The following is a 25,722-nucleotide window of genomic DNA, read 5'->3' on the forward strand; positions in this document are numbered from 1 at the left end:
CATCGAAATCTATGTTCTGTTGACTTGACTTTTTTTCTACTTGCACTGTGTTCAATATGCGGCCATCTGTGCTTAGGAAGAGCTTCACGACTCTGCGAGTTTCGGCCATCCAATGTCGAACCTTCGCCGCTGCTGCTGAGTCCTCTCCGATAAAGGTTCAGCATCAACCTGCTCCTCATTCGGGTAATATCAGGATTCTCCTCCTGGACAGACCAGAAGCTCGAAATGCCCTCTCACGAAGGCTGATCGCGGACTTGAGACGCCATGTGGATGAGATAAAAGCAGAGGGTGGCAAGGGTGGGACTAGAGCTTTGATTATCGCTTCAAACACAGACAAAGCCTTTTGCGCCGGCGCGGATTTGAGAGAAAGAAAGGGCATGACACAGGAAGAGTATGCTTGACAAAAAGCCGCATAGATCACGGATGGACTGGCTCACTATTCGGTAGGACTAGAGACTTCTTGAAGAACATGAGAAACACATTTACAGACCTGTCAAATCTACCTATACCCACCATCACAGCCATCTCGTCTGTCGCTTTGGGAGGCGGTTTAGAACTGGGTCTCTGTACGACATTACGTGTCTTTGGATCCAACGCCGTGGTGGGCCAACCTGAGACCAAGCTGGCCATCATTCCTGGAGCTGGAGGTACTTACAGATTACCTGCACTCATCGGAGTCAATCGTGCAAGAGACATGATCATTACAGGGCGAAGGGTTTCTGGACCCGAGGCATATTTCCTAGGTCTGTGTAACAGATTGGTTGAGGTACTTCCTGAGGAAATCAAAGAAGAAGGCAAAGCTAGAACAAAGGTTCTAGATGCCAGTATACAGTTGGCTCACGATATTTGTGAAGGCGGTCCTATTGCCCTCACTCAGGCTATGCGAGCTGTTAACGGGTGGCAACGGGGCGAGGCTGCTGAAAACGAGGCATACGAGGTGATTCTGAACACCGAAGATCGTGTCGAAGCCTTGAAGGCTTTTGCTGAAAAGAGGAAACCTGCGTTCAAGGGTAGGTGACGGAAGATGATCTTCAGGCACTGCGCACCATTGTGCACTCGAATGTCGTCGAGAAGCCGGTTGCCTAGATTCATTTTACGAGGTCCACGGTGGACATCTGACCAAGAATCTTCAGAGGGTGTGGCATACTTCCTGGTCTGGTGACAAAAATCTTGTTCCATAGAGTTGGAGAAGACACTCGAAATGTGTCATTACTCTGTCTTCATAGCGAAGTACTCGTGCGTGTGAAGCATATTCCGTGGCACACAACTGCCCCCAGATCTTCCGCTAGGCACCAAACTAATCAAAACCGCCCCCAGACCCTTTCAAGGTTCGGGGGCTAAGGACGCTGCCCCTTCCGCATTTCGCGGTACAGCCCTGGCTGCTTGGGCTCGGCTCCAGGCGCAGAGCCCCCCTGGTCCTTGCTTCTTGGCCCGGGCGGAGGCACTATGCCCCGCGAAGTGGGAAAAGGATTCAAGCCACCGCTCGAGATGTCCACGCATCATTCGGTTCTTGCCTAGCGACTGGCCTGGCGACACGTCGTCCTTTCCTCAGGCTTTGTTTCAAAAAAAAAAGTCCACTCACAGGCAGACCCTCCAGGTCAAATCACCTGCACCTGCCTTGTGACTGTATCCGTGACTGGTCGTTTTCACCGCTTGCGAGACAAAATGCAACCTCCCTTAGTTCTCTGCGCCTGGTGCCAATGAGGCTGTTGATTGTGGTTGTTCGCTACAAATCCTTCTTCCCATCCGCTTTCATGCTCTCTGAAACCCTTGCATCTCCTCCATGAGCCCATCCCCGTCGCAAAGAGAAAGCTGGAAGGATGAGTACCTCTGCTGCTAAGCCAATCCAGCAGTATGGCCTCACAGAAGTCTACTCCGCAACCAATCCTCTTGTGGATGTTGTCTTCGTCCACGGATTGAATGGCCATCCTCTCAATACTTGGTCCACCACCAAACCCGATGTCTTTTGGCCAGCCGACCTCCTCCCCGCTGCTCTCGAAGATCAAAGACCCCGAATCCTGACCTATGGTTACGATGCCAATGTGACAGCATTCACAGATGGAGTGTCCAAAGACAAGATACACAATCATGCGGAACATCTGGCAAGCCGGTTGGTAGCCAACAGATCGGTAAGTGGCACAGTCGATCGAAGCCCGCACGTGGAGGGATACAAGAATGGATACACTAACAGGGACCAGTTGAGGAAAGCGCAAGAGAGGCCTATCATCTTCATCTGCCACTCTCTCGGAGGGTTGGTAGTCAAAAGATGTTTGATCTACTGTAATAGCATTCGGCATCACCAACACACCGAACGACTGAGATCTATATATGTTTCCACCTATGGCATTTTGTTTCTCGGAACACCGCACAACGGATCCGATCTGGCAAAATGGGGTTCTCTCTTGGAAAAGATCTGCTCCGTCGCCCTGCCAAAGAAATTCTTCGATTCTTCACCCCAGTTGGTGAAAGCCTTGAAGACGAACAACGAAACTTTGCAGAACATCAACAGATTGTTTATCGAGATCATTGGTCGTTTCCATATATACTTTTTCCATGAGTCAAAGCCTACAGACCTCAAGGGGACGAGAGAATTCGTCGTTGAGGAAGACTCGGCGGCACCAGTAATTGAAGGCGTGGATCGAATGGGCATTGAAAAGGATCATAGGTACGAATGCTCTCAATGTCTCAGACTCTATCTGACGATTCTAGTCATATGTGCAAATTCGAGGACGAATCAAGTCCTGGTTATGATGTCGTTGCTGAAGCAGTTCAGAGGTAATATTTCACTCCTTTCAGCAAGTCAGCCTCGCTTATTTGTCTCAGATACGCAGAAGAATCTCAATCACGGATTCGATCTAGATGGGAAGAAGAGAAAAGGGTCTCTGAATTTGAACGTCAAGCAGCGGCACGGGAATTACTGGGTGGTGAGTAGGTATGATGGTTGTTCAGTAGAACAAACATGCTGAGAGGGACCAGATAGCATTTTTCAGATGAGCGCAGGAACTTCTGGCAATGCCACCCCATTGCCTCCTAATTCAAACAATCAACCAAGTTCATTGAGTGCGCATTCACCTCCCAAGCAACTTCCTGGACCTCCTTCACCTCAGTATGAGGTCGAAGAAGTTGAAGAGGAAGACTTTGTCACTGCACCGCGGAGATAAACCCGCCTTTGGTCAGTGATAAAGATTAAGTGTGTTAACGCTGACTCATTTTCTGTCACAGATAGCTCCATTGGATCGATTCAAACGACAGAAAAGCAGAATTTGGCACTCTCAACTGGTCTCTTACTTGTCGCTCCTGTGGGATTTCGACCGAATTCAATGTTTTATGGCTTTCAACTAGAACTGGATCAGTTGGAACAGAAATTGGCCAATCAAAAAAGGAGGGTTATTGGGACTTGTGCTGTTTTATTATGGGGCTCACCAGGTTCTGGTAAGAGTCAGATCGCAAGAGAGTATTTATGGCGTCACCGGAACAACTATCCTGCTGGCTGTTTCTGGGTCGACTGCAAAACTCACGAGTCAAGATCAAAGAGTTATTGGGAAATTTCCCAAGCCGTTGCGATCTTAGGAATCGACCACCCTCGAAGCTCTGCTTGGGACGAATCTTCCAAATTTGTTGACTCGATAAGGAAGTGGTTTGAAACTCAAGAAGGCTGGCTTCTTGTTTTTGATGGCGTCACGACGGATAACGATGATGACATTCAGGCATTTGTTCCTTTTATCCCAGACAAATCTGGCAACAGCATAATATACACCTCAGTTGATCGAACACTCGCGAAACGGCAGCGGCTTCTGAATCCCACTGGGATCAAGGTCTTTCCATTGTCCCAGCACGATGCTTGCTCCATTTTGTACAAAAACTTGGGCATCAAGGAACCAACTGCCGTTCAAGCAAAGAAAGCCGCTCAATTGGTCAAGCATTACGAGTGTCTCCCTCTTGCGATACATGCCGCATCTCATATGCTCATTGCTCGGGGAACCTCTTTGGAAAAGTATTCTCCAGGGGTATCTGACCATCGTTTGGCCGATCCATTTCTGGACATCATGGCAGCTCTCCGGGATCATTTGCATCCAGAAGCGATCAACCTAGTCACTATTCTCGGGTTTTTTGCCCATTCCATACCAGTGGCACTGTTACGCTTTGGCATCCCAGCATTGCAAGAGATGGGTATTGAGATCCGATCAGTGGAGAGCATTGGAAGTATGAAAAAAGAGCTCGATAACACAATAGCAGTTCTTATACGCTATGGACTTGTGGAACGAACACTTCTGGAATACTCAGTGGCGTCTCCCAATCGCTCTGTGTCACCAGAACTGTATCGGCATCGCGCTTCAACAACAAGTACCGTCGGGTCAAATCGTCAAATGCAACTTCAGCTGGTACGGGATGATTCCAGCAGTATCAAAAGCATGCTCGACCAGCCAAACGGAAAAGCAGAAGATTCGTCTCAGAACTCTATCACGTACAGTATTGATATTCTACGCATACACACAGTTGTACAGGGTGTCCTCCGCGATGAGTTGAAATTTCGTTACGCAGATCAGCCAAATCAATATTGGTCATGGCTTGGGATTGCTTCAAGATTTCTCTGTCATTCATACCTTGTAGCAGACGAGAAGATTCGCTCTGCAGAAGGACGTGGACTGGTACGCGATTATCGTGACTACGAAACACATACTACCAGAATGTGGTCACACTTTCCCAAATCCGCTCAGGATGCATCACCGGCTCTTCGGAAGATTCGTCATCAACTGCACGATACAATCCGTACAATCAAGAAAGAGATTCAAAGTCGCTCCCCTTCACACTCAGTGGATAGTATTCATCATCGGGTTCAGGCTTCAGTCTTTGAACGTGCAAACAGTACATCATCTGACAGCCCAGAAAGTGATAGTGGTCTCACTCGCACTTCAACATGGACACTAGAGGGCCATACCGAGGGTCATACCGAATCACCTACACAGATGCATCAAGAGCGAGACTTTCATGACGAAGATTCAGATAGTAGCTGGACAGACCGGTGGTCTCAATCTGGTATGGGCAATTCCAGAGTCCTGATACCGTCGGGGAACTCAACGCGACGTCCAAGCGAATCTCTGACTACTCCGACTGAGACAGCCTCTCGAAGATCGTCGGTATTACAAGCTATTTTTCAAGGTCGGCCATCCCTTACGAAGAAACCGAAAGATCTGGGTGAGTGGAAACCTGCACTGGTGCCTCCAACGTTGTCCCAAGACCAGGCACAGACTCGTTCCAGAGCATCATCTTTCACCAGCGGCACGAATGATAGTCGACTTGCAAGACCAACGTCAACTGGTTCCTCTGAAGCGTCTGCGGCTTTAGCAGCTGTTCACCGAGCTAGTCCTCCGGCATCGAGAGGTGGAAGGATAAAGTCCCCGAGTCGACCGCAGTCGCTGGACAGATCAGGTTCCGACGAAACAAGACAACCACTGTCCATAAAGTCTCCAAATTTGAGCTTGTCACCATTAGCAACGGAATTTCACCCGAGCCAATCCATGCCTAATTTTGATAGTTCAGAAATTACACGCAGGCACAGCAGACAACCATCATCCTCCCCAAGACTGGTGCAGACCGTTATTGTCAACCAGGCGACTGCTAGAATTGTTCCCCCTCTTCAATTCGAAGAAAATATTTCCATCACACGGAGGACACAAGTGCCTCATGTCTTCACGAATGCACGACTTCCTGCCAGGCATGATATGGGGGATCGATTAGATACAAGAGATTTCCCCTCTGGCTACATGTCACAACCTATGTCGCGCGACACATCCAGAGAATCAAATGTTTCCTTGGCAACAGCACCTCCAGCCGTCCCTGGATCCGCCTCTCTGAGCTCATCGCCACAAATCCGAGAGCCTTACCTCTACAGCAGGCCCGGTTTGGCTTCGATAGATGTCGTGGCAGCTAATACTTGGACGGACGGGGCGGAAGAAGGCATCGAGACTGCGAAGAATACTCCCCTCGCCTCAAGTTTGTTTTTCGAAGGATCCAACATTTTCGAGCGTTACCAGGAAAGATACGGCAGTGTACAATTTGGGCAGATGTCTCCAGTTGAGATAGACTCGGCTCGTGCCAGAGTCACACTCGCACGAGAAAAAAGTATCAAGGGAGCTACGGAGGAGGGGAAATAAAAAATTGGATCATGAGGTTATCGGACACGCTGGTTGTAACGTATTTCGAGGCCTGCAAATGCCTGCAGTCTTGTCAATGTGGGATTCTGGAAATCAACACATGGTCTGAGTACGGTTACTTGAGTACGAATGCCATGTAAGAACAGGGGTAGTCGGTGAAACTAATATCTCTTCCAAGTTGAAAATTGAGTAGGCTGCTAGGCGTCTGCCCGATGAGGACCAAGTCCTTAATGTAATAAGGTTGCGATTGCGTCCTGCTGTACCTTTTAAACATTTTCCCTAAAAAGGTTGATTACTTGCGACATCGCACGACTGTGGTGCTTACTGCTCACGGTCGTATTCCGAGTAAGGTTTCACGTTCCTCCACATGATATGACTACTGCTCTGCATTTCCGATCTGCTCTGACGCTGCTCTCAAAGCTTTGAGGTTGCCAATTTAGTCTCGAGTCTACTCAATTTCAACGTTCGAGAAGGTTTCTACAACGCACCCGACTTGCTCCGATACCAAAGATTTTTGATGAGGATTTGTTTGAGAATCGAAGATTGGAGTTCGTCAAACCTGAGGCGGATGTGTACCTTTGAGCCCTCAGCCGACAACTCGACATTTCCGCGTACGACAAACGAAAATTCCGTGCTTCTTACCTAAGCTAACTAGCTGGGGGAGCAAATAGACAGAACAAGGGATCTACTGCTGCGGAAATACACGTGCCTGGGCCTGTTGGATAGTGATTAGCGATGGACCTTACACGTCGAGCACCGCGATGCACTCTTCGATATCAATGAACTAATACCTAGAATCGAGTACGATCGAAAGATCTGATATGACGAGCCTTTTACAGCGTTACCTACCGGCACACTTCCAGAGGCATCGCCTACGTCGTTCTCGAACCTAAATATCACCCGGCTAAGCGGCATCAGCGGTGAAAAGCCGACAACAGATCCACTGAAAATCGCACCATTTCTATTGTACGATGCTCCGCTGATCGGTTGCATTCAACGTACAAAGATCTTCAATCCACCTCAAACGTTCTCAAACGCTTCTTTTGACTCCTTCTTGCAATGATTTCTGAGGTCGAAGTATGGCTTGTACATTGCCATGGGCTTCGACACGACCCCTGTGAAGGTTGAAACGCCTGTACTACTTCGACCTAGGCCTCAAGATGAAGAACAAGCAGTGAAGGTGAATGAGGAGGACGAAAAAGACGAAATCGTCGTAGGATGGGACGACGATAACGACCAAGAGAACCCACAGAACTGGTCGACCTCGTTTAAGATATGGGTTACCGTTCAGCTCAGTTTGCTGGCTTTCGCTGCTAGTTTGGCGTCCAGCATCATTTCACCTGCTAGCAAGACTATCGCTGAATATGTCGGGGTCAGCCAAAATGTCGTGGTCCTCAATGTGTCCCTTTACATGTAAGACTATGGTTCCGATGACGGAAGCTTCTACTTTGTGCTTACCTGTTCCTTACAGTGTCGGTTTTGCCCTAGGTCCTCTTGTTTGGGCACCAGTCTCGGAAGTCTGGGGGAGGAGAATCTCGATGCTCCCAGCTATGTGCTGCTTGGCGTTCTTTTCCATTGGCGCGGCCACCAGTCGCAATGCTCAGTCAATCTTCCTCAACCGGTTCTTCAGCGGCTTATTTGGCTCGGCCGCCGTCAGCAATGTCAATGCTGCCCTGGGAGACATCTGGTCTCGAGAAGCGCGTGGAACTGCCGTGACTTTCTATGCTGTGGCCGTGGTAGGTGGACCTACACTCGGACCGGTCTTTGGTGCCGCCATTCTGGTAAATCCACATCTCGGCTGGCGCTGGACAGAATATATTACGGCGATCCTGAACGCCGCCATCGTGGTATTGACCTATTTCTGCATGCCGGAGATGTACCCGCCTGTGGTGTTGAAGTGGAAAGCGCAACGACTTCGCAAACAGACGGGGAACCAGAAACTCTATCACCCTCAGGAACGAATCAAGATAGATATCAAGTCCATCATCACCAAACAGCTCTCCCGCCCGCTCAACATGCTGATCTTCGAACCGATGGTCACTTGCATCGCCTTCTACGCTTCATTCGTCTACACCATTCTCTACCTCACTCTCACGGTCTTCCCCATTGTCTTCGAGGAGCAACGGGGATATTCTCCTGTTGTCGGATCATTGCCGTTCCTCGGCTTGTTCGTGGGTGTGAATCTCGCCATCGTCATTAATCTGGGCAACCAGCCGCGCTACATTCGAAAATGTCGTGCGGCGAACGGCAAACCTGTTCCCGAGGCGAGACTCCCACCTTTGGCCATAGGCTCTGTCTTAATGGTGGTTGGGCTCTTCTGGTTCGGATGGACCGCCGACCCAAGATACTCGTGGGTTCATCCTGCTCTCGCAGCGGTTTTCATTGGGGCTGGGTTCAATACCATCTTCCAGCAATGTAAGTTTTTTTTTATCAAGCCCAATTTATACTTCCTCAAAGACTAATGAATGCCCCCATCAACAGGTATAAATTACCTTGTCGATGTCTATGGCCTCTACGCCGCCAGCGCCACGGCTGCGAATACCTTTCTTCGCAGTATCATGGCAGCCGGCCTACCCATGGCTTCTCGACCGATGTTTCATACACTAGGAGTAGGCCCTGCCATGTCCATTCTCGGGGCTGTTAGCGCAGCATTGGTCCCCGTGCCATTTATATTTATGAAGTATGGCCTTGCGTTGAGAAAGAGGTCAAAGTTCGCGCCTGTGATTGACGATTGAATGACGAGGGTCCACCAGGTGTAGCTCATGGTGACATGAGCTATCATTGCATAAATACGCCCAGATACTTCTATTCTACCTTCCTTGTTTCACGACGACGTCGCCCGGTGCTAAAAAGGCTGCCCAAAATCAGAGTGATTCTTCTGATCATCAGCTCCCACCAGGGTTCCTTTGGATCTCACTTTGTGCGAAACGACAGGCAGACGATACGTAAGACGTTCATGGTGAACATGAGCTTAGCCCCACGGTCGCTCAAAAAGTCGAGTCTCAGCAGAGACCGTCCTCCCATGGCCAGGTGTGCTCCGATATCGGGAGAACGAAGCCTTGCGAAGAGATCGTGACTAGAACGTCCGACCAAAAGAGGCATGGCGCGCGTCTCAGACATATGCTATGGCATTTGAAACGTATGAAGGCTATGAGATCATGGGTACGGTGACCGGGGGAACCATTACTTCCGTTGCCCACAAGGTTGTCGGCTTTTCTGGCCACCCTTCGTATACTGGCCAGAGGAAGCAATGTTGATGATTTAGCTGACCCAATCAGCGGCTGAATACGAGGTTGGAACTCTGCTGTTTACGGGCTAGGAATTGCCTTTCTTCGTGTCTGAGAGAGCCAAAAGCCCCAATACGAATCTCAGCTGAATCGGTACGAGAAAGGCGGGGAAGTATCTGACTTGGCATTGTCCGAAGGCATTGAGATGTCCATATATACATACGACAATTTTAGAAAGATATAATTAAGACATATATTCATCTTAAAGTTGATCAAACCTGACTGGCTATCATACGGCTAACAAAATGGGTGAGTACGTCAACATTGATCTGTCACCCGACAAATTCAACAAGATCTACCTCAATGGAGAATACGTCGATGCGATTTCCAAAGCAACATATTCGCTCAAGAACCCCAAAGACAACAGTGTGGTTCTAGATGGTATTCCAATCGCCGGAGAGGAGGACATCGACCTCGCAGTCAAGTATGCCGAAGAAGCTTTCAACGGGCCGTGGAGGAGTTTCACAGCGCTCCAGAAGACGGAATGCTTCAACAGGCTGGCGGCCATTCTAGAGGAGCAATTGATTCCGATCCTCACATTGGATTCCCTCACCTCGGGTAATCCGGTCTCGCTGATACCTACCCGGGAGAAGACCTATATTAAAAATGGCTTGTTGTACTATGCGGGTTGGACGGACAAACAGAAAGGGGACTATTTCCCCGCTGATGACGGTAAGGCTGGGGACCTAACTAGGGGATCCCACTCAGTCGTCAATTCTTTCCCTTACCTACTAACGATTGTAACTCAGGGTTTGTGAAACTCGTTAGACACGAGCCCCTGGGTGTATGCGCCGCCATCTGTCCCTTTAACGCACCCGCCGCAACATTCCTGGGTAAAGCAGCCGCGGCTCTCGTGACCGGCAATGTGTTGATCGCGAAACCCTCTGAGAAAACCCCCTTTGGCACACTCGCCCTCGCCCCGCTGTTCGAACAAGCGGGCTTTCCCAAAGGCGTGATTCAAGTCGTGACTGGAGCCGGCGACACCGGCGCCATCTTGGCCCGGCACATGCGCATCCGCAAGGTCAGCTTCACCGGCAGCATCCCGACGGGCAAGAAGATCCAGGTCGCCGCCGCGCAGAGTAATCTCAAGCGAGTGACGCTCGAGCTTGGTGGCAAGAGTCCTGCGATCGTCTTCGACGATGCGAATCTCGAGAATGCGCTCACCTGGACGGTCAATGCGATCCTCGCGCGATCCGGACAGGTCTGCGTCGCGGCGAGTCGGCTGTACGTGCACAAGAATATCGCGGACCAGTTCATTGAGAAATACGTCGCGCGTCTGAAGGCCGCGGCGGACGATTTAGGGGATCCGCAGGACATGAGTGTCAAACTGGGGCCACTGGTGGATGAAGGGCAGTTCGAGCGCGTCAAAGCCATGATTCAACGCGGGAAGGACGAGGCCGAGCTCGTTGTCGGCGGCGTCCAGCACGGCGAGGCAGGCTGCTATATGGAACCGACGGTATTTCTGAATCCAAAGCCGGAAGCGGAGATCTACAAGAAGGAGATCTTCGGGCCCGTCTCGATCATCAAGACGTTCGAGACGGAGGACGAGGTGCTCCGTATGGCGAATGATAGTGAGTATGGCCTTATGTCGGGGGTCTTCACTCGCGATGTCACCCGTGCACTGAGGGTTTCGAGTCTCTTGGATTCAGGGGTCGTCGGCGTCAATTGCGTTAGTTATATCCATATGCAGACTCCGTTTGGTGGGAGGAAGCAGTCTGGTCTGGGCAGGGAGATGGGTGAGTATGGCCTCAGGGCTTTCACGGAGCCGAAGACTGTGCTCATCAATATGAATGCTTGAATTTTGTGAGCATTGTGTCGGAATCTGAGTTGGATATGTTGATCTGGATCCCACATGATGTTTACCCAGTGGATTGGCAATGGCGGGGGATGCTTTTTGCCATCAGGTCTTCCTTCGAGCAGGCGTCCTGAGTCTGGACACCGTTTGGTTCCATTGGAGTGTACTCGATTCTTGCTAGTTTTAGTATTGCAAAGCCATCATGCAGCCTAAAAGTTGAAAATTGAATACATCTGCTATTCTTTGGCTAGATTGACTTACTTTCACTGGTCAGGATGGCCTCACATCTTATATCCGTAACTCACTCTTTGACCTACACCCCGATGGCGAGAGGTGTAATCATCCTATTCGTGATATGAAACAAGTTTGAGTCAGATGGAATGTTTAGAAGCCGCCTTGGAGCGCGCTGCATCCACTCCAGCTGTGGGAGCTGTCAGATCAGGTGCATAAAAGAAGGGTGGCTGGCACAGCAATCCATGCCATACGTGTTGGAATCTCCTCCGCTGTATTCGGTCTTACTCTGCCAGTAACATCAGTGATGGTGGTACAGCGCATGAGAAAAGCCTAGACGAAAGGCTTACGAATGTATGCGTCGGGCTGGAGATTGGTGCTCGCCAAGGTTCAAGTAAACCCGTGAGTTAGCTAACTACTACTTAGTTAGGTTGATATGTAATTCGTCAACACCCTTTATCTTCCTTCAAAGACGGACACTACGAAGAATTCTGCTATCACAGATCCATTGCTTCATTTCATATGACTCCTACAAATCCAGCCTTGGGGTCAAAGAACCACACTCGATCACGTACAGGTATGAAACCTCTTTGACATTGCTCCCGCTGCACCACCGAGCTGAGACAAGGGGCCTAGGCTGTTACACGTGCCGATCACGCAAAGTGAAATGCAGTAATCAGCAAAACGTATTCCATGACGAGCACGATAAGCCTTCAGCATGCGTCAATTGCTCCAGGTTAAAATTGGACTGCCGTTGGTACGCCCCAGGACCAGATGAGCATTATTCTCCGCCGCCCAAGATTAGGCGAACGATAGGTCAACGCAGACGCCGTGCAAGCCCCAACCGAGATGATATCTCCTTGCATCCAGGTCACGATCCAGATACTGAGTTGTTTACACAACGATCCACACAGTTCAGCACTTCCGCAGAGAATTCGACACTTGCGGAACGGACGTCTTTGAACCAGGAATATCATCAGATTGCCCATGTTCCAGATGATACTTTTGATATATTCGCCAATCTACCTTTCGATTTCGACGAATACTCAGCTTTTGGTCCGATGGACCTAGACGCGGCAGGTGAAAGCTTAGATTTCATTCCAGTCCCGACTATTGACCCTGGTCTACTTCATTTGGGTCAGATGGCGAAGCTAGTCGCGGAGCGCCCGAATGCAGCATCAAAAGAATCGCAGCAGTTGGATGTCAACGTCACATTAGATGTGACAGGATCGGCTGACGACGGTTTTGCTGCCAACAATGCTCACAGCCTCTCAATGAAGGAAGGCGACCGCCGTCTCATTCAGCATTATCTATCGGTCATGAAAGGATATGCCAAAGTCGAAGATCGCCCTCGAGACACGAACAATCTATTCGTCTCCGCATTTTCGATGTCTCTTTTCTTCATGCCACTCTACTACGCAATATTGTCCTTCTCTGCATCTCACCTAGCCATGGAAGACCCGTCTTATCTTGACGCCGCGACCGAATATGAGAAACTCGCAGAAAATGCATATAACTCTCATCAAGGGAATGAACCGGTCGAGATAGATGGCCTTCTATCGGCGCTTTTTGTGCGTGTAAAACGAGTACATGTCACAGGTGAAAGGATGGAGAAATTTCTCGATTTGGTGAGCCGTGCTATTGAGCTTATCTCTCGGCCTGAAGTCGAAGAAGCCATGAAGAACCCTGATGGATTGGTAAGGCGGGTCGTCATCCGACTCGCGATCCTTGATGCACGAGCTTCACACTACCGCTTGGGGGGCGGTGCACTCATTAAACGCCTCCGCCAGCTCCCATGTCTGTCCTCCGTTTTCGATAGGGAGGCCCGGCAAACTCCATCAATTTTGGGTATCAGCAGTCTCCTTCGTGCTGACACCTTCCGCATGCGAGTTGCAGACCTGGATGTGCGACTACACAAACAGTTTCAAGATGAGTTTGCAACCGCAGATCTCGTGCGCACAGAGGAAATCAAGGCACTCTACAAGGACATCAAGCGCGAGATAAGCGAATGGGATGGCCAAATGGGAGAGAACAATATTGACAACCCAGCCACAACCGAAAGTTATAATGTGCTCGATCCTACCAGCTATGGACATCTAGCAGCGTCTCTAGCGCTGCATTCTTCTTTACTGTATCTTCACAGAGTATATGTGAGTGCAGCTGGCAACCTCTATCTGCGTCCAAGACTATGGAGAAAGGAGCAATACTAACTTTGACAGCCATTACCGCTATGTGACACTGAGAAATCCGTCTCAGCTATTCTTTATGGGCAGCTGAGGATTCATCACGACCCTACTCGTGCCTCATCACCGTCTTCCATCCTACCCTCCGCACTCTTCCTGGCCGGCATTTGTTCAAACGATCCCATTCGACGTGACTGGGTTGTCGAGCGCTTCAAAGGAGCTGAAAAGTGGGGATCTTATGTCCGCAAGGCACGTGAACTTATGCAAGCAATCACCGATAGGCAAGCGAGTGGTGGTGTTACGGATGTACAAATTGTCATGAGTGAAACGACTGGCGAGTTCATAATTTAGGAAAACCGATCGAACATGTGGCTGATGCCGTAATGGCACCTCACTGGGGGTCCACTCGAAATCCACGACCACTATTTCAAACGAGATTCAAATTCTACATTACTGATCAGATAAATCCAGCTCAAAAGTCCACTGTTTCGACAGTCTCTCTACGAAGTATTTCAGCATCCTCGGGCAAGAGAAACCCTGCCTTGATCTGGTCACAGATCGCGACTCCTGCAAGCCTACGGTAGTTGAGAACAGAACCGTATAGTTTCTGCATCTTTTGCGGCTCGAAAGGCCACTCTGATCCTATTCACTCGGTAAGTGTCCTAGTCGATTATGGATGCATGTGGGAGAATAGACTTACCACAATACCAATTCGGTCTCCCCTTTGGAGTTGCTGCAACAAGGCGGGCCAGCGGTACGTCAGAGTGGAGAGTCCGTACACCACCGACTGCATTACCGTGTTCGTCCCGAACAATGGTGTCACTGCACTCCTTCGTCTCCAAGACAGCACTTGGTGGAGGAGAATATGCCTGCTTGCTTGTCCAGCGCTCAACGGCGTCAAAGACAGCATGATAGATAAACGAGTTCGAGAACGTGCTCCAGTCAGCACCGTGAAGGTTCGCAATTGACCAACGCTCCGAGTCTAATGCCGAAGCGTACCGTGACTCTCTATGAGCCATACCAGCAACCTCATACAGTCTAAATGACTCGCTGTCGGGTCTTCTGTGAGAAATACCAATCATTTGTCCACCTACACCACAAGGCAATCGGACCGTTTGGAACTCTGATTCGCCAAGAAGTTCCACGATCTTTACTCCGGGCACGTCTGGCAGTGCCTTCCCACCGCTCTGGCAAGGTACCAATGCTTCGAATGGTAAGCTTCCGTCAGGTAAGCGAAGGTGGGAGGAATGCGTGATGAATCTCCTTGTCACTCCACCTGTTTGGGACAATCCGCTCAGCACAACCGTCTTCGCTCTAATGCCTATCTCCCCAACCCGGAGCAAGTGAGAAGCTGCAGCAAGAATCTCTGGGGATTGCTTCGTTGCCGGCCACCACCGAGAACTGAACGATGCGTATGCTTCACGAAGAGATTCCTTTGTGGCATCTGGGGTGAAAGGAATCGTTTCCATGAACTCTTTAGCTAATGGCGCTGGTATGAATTGTATATCCTTGTATCGCTCTGGATCGGCATTTTTAATCTTGCCCACAGCTACAGGAGACTGAGAGTCAACCTCAAGCCAGGCATGGCCTTGAAGTATTGTCAGAGTTGAATACATCATTGTTCTTCCTAAGGACACTCACCACTTCGCATAAGCCAGCGGTTGATATGCCGCCAGATACTTGTCCCTCCCCAGAGATGAGAAGGCTCTTCCACAACAAATCCCGAGAATTTGGTTGTATCACCGGGACACCGGAGTAGTAGACGAGTACAATAAGCCTCGCCTGCAGCTATCCCCTTGATCAAGTACTCCCTGCTTACATAGCCATATTCCGGGAGGAGGTCAACATGGTAGGGCTCCAATATCACAGCCTTCGAGGTGGTTGTCTCCACCAGGTGTGTTGATACTGGACAAGCGATAAGCTGTGGTTGGCTCGCTACTGAGTTGATGGTCATAATAGGCAAGATCAGTCTTGGAACTCCTCCTAATGATCGAATTGAGTCTCTCTCATTGTACACCTGTATGCACCCATTAAGTAGGCGCATCAGTCGCTGTTCCCAGAAGCCGACATAGTCACGTGATCTTGTCGGTAAACAGTGTCGGCGGCAATAGAGAGGTCTGGGAGATGTCGGGGCCGCGGCCTGTCGAATGAGAACATCCGATAAGTTCTGCGACCCTCGGATCTCGAACCGACAACACAAATCATCTCTGCGACTCTCAATAGCTTGAAGTTCGCCTAGTCACAGCATGAACCATAAAGGCGTGAGCATGTGCTCTCATGAAAAAGGACGTCTGCAAGGCGGACAAAGCTCACATGAACTATTCAAGTTTTTCTGAAGCCCACCATGTCCATAACTACAGGTCAAAACCAGCAACACCCAGCTTCAGAGATGGACAAAGACATCAAATCGCCCGTTGATGACCATGTCGAATCTGGTATCAGCTCCTATGTTGACAAGAACAGCAAAATGTCGGTGCGCACTGAAGAACTGGAGTATACCGACCAAGAAGCAAAGCAAGTCAAGAGGAAGATCGATTTGATCGTTCTCCCTCTGCTATGCGGCTGTTACATCTTCTCAGTGGGTTTCCAGGACACCACGTCATAAGTAATCATAAGCTAATGAATGTCAATGGATCCTAGTTCTTGGATAAGACCTTGTTGAACTACTCATCAATCTTTGGCCTCAAGAAAGCCTTGAAGTTGGAAGGGTCTGACTACAGTTGGCTTGGAAGGTAAGATACCCAATTCAGTTCTACCAGTGTGGAAAACACCTGACAAAGCAGCATCTTTTACATTGGCTATATGATTGGTGCTATGATGTGGGCAAAGCTTGTTCAACGGTTTCCACTTCATGCCGGCAAATTGATCGCGACGGCGGTACTCACATGGTCTTCGATTGTGCTCCTTACACGTATGGAATTTTTTCATTGCATCAACCCATCCATGTCGAAGGTTCATACTGACTGTCCATAAGCTTTGTGCTCCAATTTTGCAGGAATCATGGCTGCTCGATTCTTTCTCGGTCTCGTGGAGAGCATCATTGGTCCCGTTTTTGTTATCGTTACCGGAAACTGGTGGACGAGACGCGAGCAGGCGTTTAGGACTGCTTTCTGGTTGAGTGGCACTCCTGTAAGTCACTGTTACTGGCCGTGGCGATGTGAAGTGTTCACCAATGGCTACGGTAACTAATATCTTATGACTAGATTGGTAACTTTATCGGTGGACTACTCTCATATGCATTGGGATCGAGTTGGTATTCACCAGGTGGAGACAACAGGTAATGAACTGACGAAATCTATAGTTCACAGCAAGATTGCAACCTGGAAGATATTCTTCTTATTCTTCGGAGCATTTTCATTCGCTTTTGGCCTTATTCTTGTATATCTCCTGCCTGATAACCAGTCAAATGCACGCTGGTTGAATGCCAGGGAGAAGGAAATTGCGCTTGCACGTGTGAAGGACAACCAGACTGTCTCTGTGGACAATGAGTGGAAGTGGCCACAATTCTGGGAAGCTCTTCGAGACCCCCAAACCGTGTTCTTTTTCATGATTGCAGCGTAAGTCTCAATGATACTGGCTGTGTTGCTAGATGCATGCTTACACCTTTCCCAGTGGCAACACCATGCCCTCAACGTTCGCAAGTCAAGTGAGAACTACTTGTATCTCGTGCGAATTAATCATGCTGACATCAGTCAAGTTCTCCAGCCAAATCGTCAAAGGCTTTGGCTTTAGCGCCATCAACACCACCATCATCTCAACCTGCCCAGCTGCTGTGATTCAGCTAGGAACATTCCTCAGTCTCTCATATATTGCCTCACATCACGATAATATTCGGCTGAAGCTCGCCATTCTAGTATCGGTCCCTCCGTTGATCGGCGCCTGCCTGCTTCACACATTACCCAAGTCCAACACTGCAGGGAGATTGGCAGGTTACTACCTAACATATACGTAGGGCCACCTATTCCAGCAGACCGACACTACTAAGGCTAACAATTTCCCTAGTCATTCCATGTCCTTCACCCTCAGTGCCGGACTCATGGCGTCCAACTACGCTGGCAATACCAAAAAATCAACAGCGAACGGCCTGATTTTTGCTGGATGGGCTGCTGGACTGATTGCTGGACCCCGTAAGACTTCTGTCAATAGCACTTCGTGCTGGAGAAATTTGCTAACACTATCCCCAGAGTTCTTCCTTGAGAGCCAGGCGCCAGATTACGATTTGGCCTTCCGTATGCTCAGTAAGTCCTGATACAAAGTCGAATATAAGTATCTCTGAGACTAACGCGCTTCGTGAAGTGGGATGCTACGCTCTCATGATCGTCCTGCCTGGGCTTCAACTGCTCTGGTATCGCCGTGAAAACGCTCGCCGCGATAGACTCGTGGCAGAGCAGCAAAGGGAGGGAGGCACCAGCGAGACGACCGGGTTTAGTGATAAGACGGACTTCGAACGCTGGGAGACTTTTAGATATGCCATGTAATACTTGCTCGAGATAGTTCCCAACATCCGTGTTGGACTATAGCGTGCGTAGTCCATCTCTTGGGTGCCCGTCACGCCACTTTTAGTTAGTTAGTGAGTTAGTCAGGCATTCGGCCGGTCATCTTTGACTTAGGTAAGTAACTAGTGCCTAGAGCTTCGGTGTAGAGAGGCTCCCGATCTCTAGAGGTCTAGTTGGGGGCCAATAAGCATTCTATCCAAGTCAACTCTTGTGTAGTACCGCATCATCACACGATCCTTTGCGTTAGCAGAACGAAGATGACTAGTCAACAATCAACCTATCAAGATTCAAGTGGCATAGAAATTTTTGGTTGCTTAAAATAGAGATTGGACATTTACGTTTCAGAGAACGGCACAGCCATGTGTGACAATGTACTAATAGAAATCTTTCCCAGAAGCAGGCTACCACAAGCCCGCAGGAGCTCGAAGGATTCTTGGTGCTGCACTCCGTTCAGACAGGGTTAGCAGGAGCCACAGGGTCTAGCCAATTGGCAAAAATCCGTCCCGTCCAAACAAGCCCTGGAGCTTGAAAACGAAGCTGGAGCTTGTCAGGATTAACTCTATTGCTCCTGGCCCCAAACCCCGTATTTGCCACCGCTGGCGAGTGGCTGTAGGGCTAGAATTCGGCTGGTCGCCTAATCAGCTGAAGAAATCCTGTGGTACTCGTTCGATCCTTCGCGGCTGAATCTCTGGCCACGATGGTGGAGAGGTAATTTCATTCTTTTTTATTAATATGAGATCAAAGAATGTTTGGGTCTCACTCTGTGAAGCTGTCCTGACTCCAGTTGCAAGTAACCTTAGTCATCAAGTGCCGTTGTGATGCATTCTCTCATATTTTACGCCTCGGCCTGGGCTACGCTGGTTCATGTTGCTGCCGCAGGATATGTGAAAGTCAACTACAACAAGGAGTATGTCACCAAGCCGCTACTGGCAAAACGGCAAATTCCAGTAAACGATCTAGATGAAAACATTACTCTGGCAATTCAAGGATCCGTAAGTTGTTCCAGCCTTGTCAGTCACCCATCAGTGACGTGGCTAACTCTTGCTCAAGGTTTACTGGCTTGACCTGAGCATTGGCACTCCACCTCAGCCATTTCGTCTCCAACTCGACACTGGTTCTAGCGATCTCTGGGTTCCTGCAAGCAACACTACTGCTTGCCAGGTTCAGGAGGGTGGCTGCCCCGGTGGTGCCTTCGATCTCGAAGCATCCTCGACTTTCGAAGTAACTATTCCAGAAGCCTTTCAAATTGCTTATGGAGATGGTACCAATGACGCTGGCGACTATTTTACAGATGAAGTCACGATTGGAGAATCGAAAATCAAGCCTGGTCAGATGACCCTCGGTCTGGCAACGTTTATTGGCAATGGAACGACGACGCCTTCAACGATGGCCATGGCCTGGTCGGGGTGGGCTATCAAGCCAACAGCAACTCCTTCGCCGCCGCTTCAGCTGCGAATTTGTCCGCACCAACTATTGTGGGTGCAATGGTCGAAAACAAAGATATCGACAGGCTTTCATACAGTCTCTGGCTGAATGACCAAGAGTCAGGAGATGGATCTGTCGTCTTTGGAGGAATTGACACAGCAAAATATGAAGGCGACCTTGTGGCTTTGCAAGTTCTCCCAAACGCCAAAGGAGAGTATGCCGAGTTTAATGTTGCCCTGACCGGTATCTCTTTCATTGATGACGTTGGTCCCCACTCTCTCACAAAGGGTGACTTTGCCGTGCCCGCTCTCTTGGACTCTGGCACTGTCGCACAATGGCTTCCGGAGGACGTGGTTACGCAAATGACCGAAGGCCTAGGCGCGGTCGACGGCGCTGTTCCCTGCTCGTATGCACAGTCAAATGCGTCTGTAGTGTACTCATTTGGTGGTGAAGGTGGACCCAACATCACTGTCCCGCTGTCTGCAATGATCAGCCCGGCGGACGGTTCTACTTTCGAGAATGGCACGCCTGCTTGCGCCCTTCTCGTGACTACAGCGGGACAAGGCGAGTCAATCATTCTGGGTGATTCATTTATGCGAACTGGGTATTTCGTTTACGATCTGGAGAACAATCTGGTCGCGATAGCTCAGGCGAAACTCAATGCCACCGAGGAATCAATTACTGCGATCCCGTCTGGCACCGAACTACCTGGCTGCACATCAACAAATACTCTCATCGTTACTGCTGCGGCCGCAACATCAGACTCCGGTGCGACCCCTACAGACTCAGGATCTGGCGCATCGACAAACGCTGGCTCTGCGACTTTCTCTCTGGGAGTCGCCAGTCAAACAGGAAGTGGAACGACCGCCGCCAGCTCTACTCCTACCAATGGTGCGGGCCGGCTCATCGGAAGCATGGGCATGGGACTCCTGGTTACATCGCTGACCATGATCGTGTCACTTTTGTGAAAGCTTTAGTTGGCATGAATCACCAGGAATGTCCTAATAGTGTGGCCGACCTATCGCGTTTGTCCACACCGACTGATTGTGTTCAGACGAAGCTAGTTCTCCGAATATAGCCCAGCTGTGAATGTATAATTGCTAATTTTTAAGATGAACTATGCTTCGGTTTTCAATGCTAGTAACCTTTTGTGTTCAAATGTAGAAATCCTTTTTTTCCCTTACTCGTTCTTTTTATGAGCACTTTGCGCCTTGATCCCGCATCGAGTACCGTTATCATATTACTGGAGGCGTTGGCAATATTCCTGCGGGAGTCACTCGTGGAACGGTTATCAGGCCACCTCAGCCTGATCATGTGAGCTGAAAACTTGCGGGCAATCAACTAAGTCAGGACTACTTATATGTGTTGCTTGCGCCGTATCTCGGTTCTGCTGGATACTTTAGCGATGGAAATAGGTGTGATATATTCTGGCAAATTACGCACAGCTCATCATCATTTGGTGCTCGAGAGACTCGCAACGCTTCAGGCTCACATCTCGGGATCCTAGCACCACGTCCACAACGGAGAGTCACTAAATCATGGAGCCCAAGGTAAATCCCAGCCCGTTGTTTTGTGACAGCATGCATGCTGAAGACTTCAACTCTTAGAAGTTTAAAGTCACAAATATCATAGTCTCTCAAAGTCACATCATTCACAGACATCCTATAGCGACTTTTTTCTTGTCCACATTCATCATCTCCTGGGGAAGTATCTTTGCTGTTGTTGGCCGTCATGGATTTCCCGGTACTCCCAGGGATATCGAAATGTCCCTTCCTTGGGTTGTTCTGGCGATGCTCACGGGTCCTAGTGCCACCGGCGTATCGATGATTTTCATCCTCCACGGATGGACAGGACTTCAGATGCTTCTCGTGGGGCTGGTGCCCCGAATGCGAAACGGAGTACGCTGGTGGGTGATAGCATTACTGCTTGCTCCAGTGACCATCACTACCGTGCTGGTGATTCTGTCATGCGCAGACCCAATATACATGCCTGTCATCTTTACTTCGGAAGACAAGGTCAAAAGGGGAGTCATCGCTTTCACATACGCGTTTGCCGCCGGCTTCTTCGAGGAACTTGGCTGGACTGCGTTTGCCGTGCATGAACTGAAATCCAGACACCGGATCCTTGGAACGGGTCTTAGGGTCGGCATTGCGTGGGGTGCATGGCACCTACTTGTAGCAGTCTGGGGAAGTGCCGAACTGGACGAGCCTAGAGCATTTTCTGCTACTGCTTTTCTCCCGCAGCTCCTCTTTTACGCCATGGTGCTGCCAGCGTACAGGATCCTGTTGGTCTGGATATATGAACGAACATCCTGCATAAGCGCCGCCATGGTAATGCATGCGAGCCTCACTGCTAGTCTACCACTAGCTCTTGCACCTTCAGCTACTGGGCTGAATCTCGCTCTTGCCTACCTTGTATTGGCTGTTGTCCTGTGGGCAGGTATCGCGATTGCCACTTCAACCGGAGCGTTTCGCTCGTCGAGGAATGAGCAGATGTTGGCACTGCGTGGGCTACTTGTTTGTGGAGCGACTTCGATTCTCCCCTATCTCGCTTCGCTCATTCTTTTGGCTGCAGGTCGGTACAACAACTGTGCAGAATCACAATCATGCATTGTCGAGACTGCCCGTGGAGCTGCAAACAGAGCTCAGATTGGTCCATTAATCGTCACTCACAACCTTCTCACGATATTGTTCGGAATAGGCTTAGGATCAGGAGACCTCAAAACATTCCCGCTTCATTTGGTAGCATTTGGGGCAATCGGTATGGGAGTCCAGGCAGCAGCAATAGGACTGCTGTCTTTCATCCATTCAGGAGAAACCAGTGGGACTTACATTGATACCTTGCGCGGAATATTTATGTCTTCGGAGTCACTGTTGAGACTGCTAGCAATTGGACCTGGGACTGTCATAGCTGGGCCAACATTCAGTTTGTATACCTTGCTGAGCATAGCACTCTGTCTCCTTGAGGCATGCGTCAAAGCTACAGACAGCTCAGCGCATGCAAATGATCCATATGGGCCTTGGAAACCGATCTGGGAAAGTGTCGGCAAACTGATTTATTTGCAATGGGTCTTCGTCTTGTCAATCATGCAAGCCCGAAAATTGCAAGGAAAATTGATCGATGCTCAGTTCAAGAAGTCTAGTTAGTTAGTTGGCTTGGGTGCTTGGAGGCTGGCGTTCGGGGAGCAAGGCCCGAGGGGCCCCGGGTCTGGACCTAGGGCATCGAGGGTGAGTCAGCCCCCTCCATCTGGGCTGATGGGTGGCTGAGCAAGGAAATCTCTCAGCATCTCTTTCATGCTTACGAGGAACGCAGAGCCGCAGGACCTCCTTAACGAGATAAAGCTCGCCAACGGTTCTACAGGGCTAAGGGCTCTAAGCCAGCCAATCTTCATTACAGCTGGAACTAACTTAAGTAACTAGTTAGGCATCGAACGTTTACCCCGCAAACGAGGACTGCCACCATCAGAAATCGTAATTATTTCTTTTCCTCCATCTGATAAGGGTTTCATTCCATCAACTGTCTGTCTATAACAGAAGAAGCAACAGGCTTAGGACCCTATATCACGCGAAGAACTTATGCGCAAACTACTGGCGGTCATATCTCATCATCTAAGTACTTGACTACGATATTCAACGGTCTCGTGGCTCATCTGGGTACTTGCGATGAGAATCTACGAACGTGAGGCACGGAGCAATGCTGTAGAGCTCTGCGCAGACAGCAACCCAATACCTTAAATATCCGTTCCTCCATAGCCACCGACTGTGGAAGCTATGCCTCGTCCCAAAACCGCCAATGTCGACCATCAGGACCCGGCATCTGCAGCGTCGAGTGCAGCTCGCCCAAAAAGGCGGCGGCCTCACTCTCCCACAGCATGGGCCAATCTTCGGCCAGTGATAGAGCGTCTATACATAGATCTAGATATGACTCTTCGAGATGTTATGCAAAGGGTTGAAGAAGATCATGGTCTTCGTGCCACGTAAGTAGCTGAAACACCCAATCACAAGCCAGGACACTTTATTGATTGTTGGCAGTGAGCAAATGTACAAAAAGCGCCTTAAATCATGGAATCTCTCGAAGCACATCAAAGCTGATGAGAAGGAGAAAGTCCTGGGCAAGCTACTTCACGACGAACCAGCCACGACAGATATTTCGCACGTGCGACATGATAAACTCGTTCGATACGCCAAGTCTCGCGTCAAGTCTGGTACCCTCGATCGTGATGGCCTGACCATGGTGGTCGATCTTGGTCGATTGCAGAAGAATAAGCACTCCTCCACGCAGCGACCCAATGTGGTCAGAAGAGCTGGTATGCTCGCTTCACGAAACGCAAAGACTCGTGCAGCTACTTCTCCACCACCAAGTCTATCTCTCCCGGATGGGCCTGCCAATCTCGATATGTTTTTACGATCGATGAGGGCAGTGATAGCGAGAGAACGAGAGGAGTCGCTTTTGGGGTTATCATTCTCTCCTGATGGGATATTTGTCGCACTCAATGAGGGTCTGGCGCATTGGCGTGCAGGTGAAGTCTCCCTGGCTTGTGGCTCCTTCAGTGACGCAGCTCAGCTGCTGTCTGAGGACATTCAAGGACCCGTTGTAATAGTCTCACGCATAACATATTGCATCAGTTCAATAGTCTGGGGTAACATTCGAGAGAAGATTTTTATCGGCTTTGCGCGGTTCATGGCGAAAGTGACACTTGAGAAGCAGGGAAAAGACTTCCCACTGACCAGAATGCTAAAGCACCTGCGCAGGGAGCAGAGTATCGATGCACAGTTGGCGATCTGGGCATGTGCGCTAGACGACTATCAGATCTCACAGCAGAATGTAGTCCATTGGTGGAACATGGCGCAACGACGATGGCGATGGTGTTTGCGAAGCGGAAAGCCTGAACTTGCAACACGTTACTGCAAGTATGCTATAGCTGAGTCACGTCGAATAGGCGTGTTGACTAGCGATATGGAGAGAGAAGCGCAACAAGATTTCGAGCCCACAAACCATGCACCAGGTCCATAAGCCTCTTCGGCATGATTAGAGGATACCTCAATTGGCACCTGAAGACACAGTCCAACCCGGAAAGGTGTCTGGACCACATCCATCCGCGGTTTGACGACGAACAAAAGACCGGCCTGTCGCTTAGGCCTTGGTTGCTCTTCCTCTTTCCGCCAGGGAGACCTCACTTGAGCTCATCGAGATCGAGATCCGGGAGGGGCCGTGCCGCAACGGCGTCCTTACGGCAAGCTGGTGCATTTGGGTGGATATCACACTACCTAATGGACAGGTGAAGGGAAATCATAAAGTGTGCAGTATCGTGGGTAGCCTGACAGCTTTCGATTAACTAGCGTGCAAAGGTTCCTCGTTCAGCAGCCTCGGATTTCGGAAGGCGCACGTTTGTGGAGCGACTTGTTTCATGGTCAGCGACCTACATGAAATTACCGCCACAGTTCTGTGTATATATGATTGTATCTATTTCTGGTTGTGCTCGATAGGGTTGATAACAGCGGCTTTGATATGGCAGTTAGGTATGAATCCCTGACTCGAATACCGGGGCAGTGTTGGAAGCATCGAGAGAGGTCCAAATTTGCAGAATCTCCTTCGCTGTATCTTTGACAAGTCCAATACCCTGAAGAAGATTTAGCTACTCAGACGTTACTATCTTTAATGTGCTTATTCACCCATTCTTTTATCAATGGTTCTGAGGGCTCCTCTACTGGATTGGCAGATTGTGGCACAGAACGTATGGAGACCGTTTGAATTTGAGGGGGAAACGGCCCCGCACTCTCGACATTGGTCACCATCCAAAGCAGAAAGCCCCATGGGCCTCAACCGTCAGCCTCGTGGTTGGGTGAGCAAGTATTATGGTGGTTTCGAATGCTCCGGGGTAAGGATAAGGCTTTGGAGTGCCGCTAACAACGCAATGTTGGAGGGGAAAACACTCCAATGTGACCTGTAATTGGGTAAGCCGATGGGGGCAAGATAGCCTCGGCCTGCCTCGGCTCAAACGAAGAAATTAGGCCTTGCTCCTGTAGACTCGACATCAATCTATCACAGCACAGCTTCTCGAAGGGATCTTCCATCTTTCAGATACAGTATAGCCGGTGATTTCAAACTCAGGCGTGTGGAGCCTCGGTTTGCTACAGCTTCAATAATCAA

At 49.7% G+C, this 25,722-nt stretch overlaps 8 protein-coding genes across 8 annotated transcripts; all 8 read left to right on the forward strand.

The window, feature by feature from the left end:
* Positions 1-56: 56 nt before the first annotated feature.
* On the forward strand, positions 57-1,018 carry LTR84_011863 (uncharacterized protein; the record flags this gene model as incomplete). The annotated part of the gene is made up of 2 exons (XM_064855391.1): positions 57-391; positions 448-1,018. 2 exons carry the CDS (start codon positions 57-59, stop codon positions 1,016-1,018), a joined length of 906 nt encoding a protein of 301 aa, XP_064708980.1.
* Positions 1,019-1,820: 802 nt separating this feature from the next.
* On the forward strand, positions 1,821-6,155 carry LTR84_011864 (uncharacterized protein; the record flags this gene model as incomplete). The annotated part of the gene is made up of 6 exons (XM_064855392.1): positions 1,821-2,129; positions 2,199-2,665; positions 2,710-2,775; positions 2,824-2,924; positions 2,977-3,106; positions 3,227-6,155. The coding sequence occupies 6 exons, from the start codon at positions 1,821-1,823 to the stop codon at positions 6,153-6,155; spliced, it is 4,002 nt and encodes a 1,333-aa protein (XP_064708981.1).
* A 1,096-nt stretch (positions 6,156-7,251) lies between these two features.
* On the forward strand, positions 7,252-8,890 carry LTR84_011865 (uncharacterized protein; the record flags this gene model as incomplete). Its single annotated transcript, XM_064855393.1, has 3 exons — positions 7,252-7,568; positions 7,627-8,570; positions 8,637-8,890. The coding sequence occupies 3 exons, from the start codon at positions 7,252-7,254 to the stop codon at positions 8,888-8,890; spliced, it is 1,515 nt and encodes a 504-aa protein (XP_064708982.1).
* A 797-nt stretch (positions 8,891-9,687) lies between these two features.
* Positions 9,688-11,240, forward strand: LTR84_011866 (uncharacterized protein; the record flags this gene model as incomplete). The annotated part of the gene is made up of 2 exons (XM_064855394.1): positions 9,688-10,114; positions 10,192-11,240. 2 exons carry the CDS (start codon positions 9,688-9,690, stop codon positions 11,238-11,240), a joined length of 1,476 nt encoding a protein of 491 aa, XP_064708983.1.
* Positions 11,241-12,186: 946 nt separating this feature from the next.
* On the forward strand, positions 12,187-14,002 carry LTR84_011867 (uncharacterized protein; the record flags this gene model as incomplete). Its single annotated transcript, XM_064855395.1, has 3 exons — positions 12,187-12,190; positions 12,237-13,618; positions 13,688-14,002. 3 exons carry the CDS (start codon positions 12,187-12,189, stop codon positions 14,000-14,002), a joined length of 1,701 nt encoding a protein of 566 aa, XP_064708984.1.
* Positions 14,003-18,965: 4,963 nt separating this feature from the next.
* On the forward strand, positions 18,966-20,540 carry LTR84_011868 (uncharacterized protein; the record flags this gene model as incomplete). Its single annotated transcript, XM_064855396.1, has 3 exons — positions 18,966-19,139; positions 19,198-19,408; positions 19,471-20,540. The coding sequence occupies 3 exons, from the start codon at positions 18,966-18,968 to the stop codon at positions 20,538-20,540; spliced, it is 1,455 nt and encodes a 484-aa protein (XP_064708985.1).
* Positions 20,541-21,557: 1,017 nt separating this feature from the next.
* On the forward strand, positions 21,558-22,718 carry LTR84_011869 (uncharacterized protein; the record flags this gene model as incomplete). Its single annotated transcript, XM_064855397.1, has 2 exons — positions 21,558-21,563; positions 21,588-22,718. The coding sequence occupies 2 exons, from the start codon at positions 21,558-21,560 to the stop codon at positions 22,716-22,718; spliced, it is 1,137 nt and encodes a 378-aa protein (XP_064708986.1).
* Positions 22,719-23,492: 774 nt separating this feature from the next.
* LTR84_011870 (uncharacterized protein) lies at positions 23,493-24,585 on the forward strand (the record flags this gene model as incomplete). The annotated part of the gene is made up of 2 exons (XM_064855398.1): positions 23,493-23,548; positions 23,604-24,585. 2 exons carry the CDS (start codon positions 23,493-23,495, stop codon positions 24,583-24,585), a joined length of 1,038 nt encoding a protein of 345 aa, XP_064708987.1.
* Positions 24,586-25,722: the final 1,137 nt, after the last annotated feature.

The sequence above is a fragment of the Exophiala bonariae genome, assembly GCF_035927105.1.
Source record: "Exophiala bonariae strain CCFEE 5792 chromosome Unknown scaffold_6, whole genome shotgun sequence".
Taxonomy (NCBI): domain Eukaryota; kingdom Fungi; phylum Ascomycota; class Eurotiomycetes; order Chaetothyriales; family Herpotrichiellaceae; genus Exophiala; species Exophiala bonariae.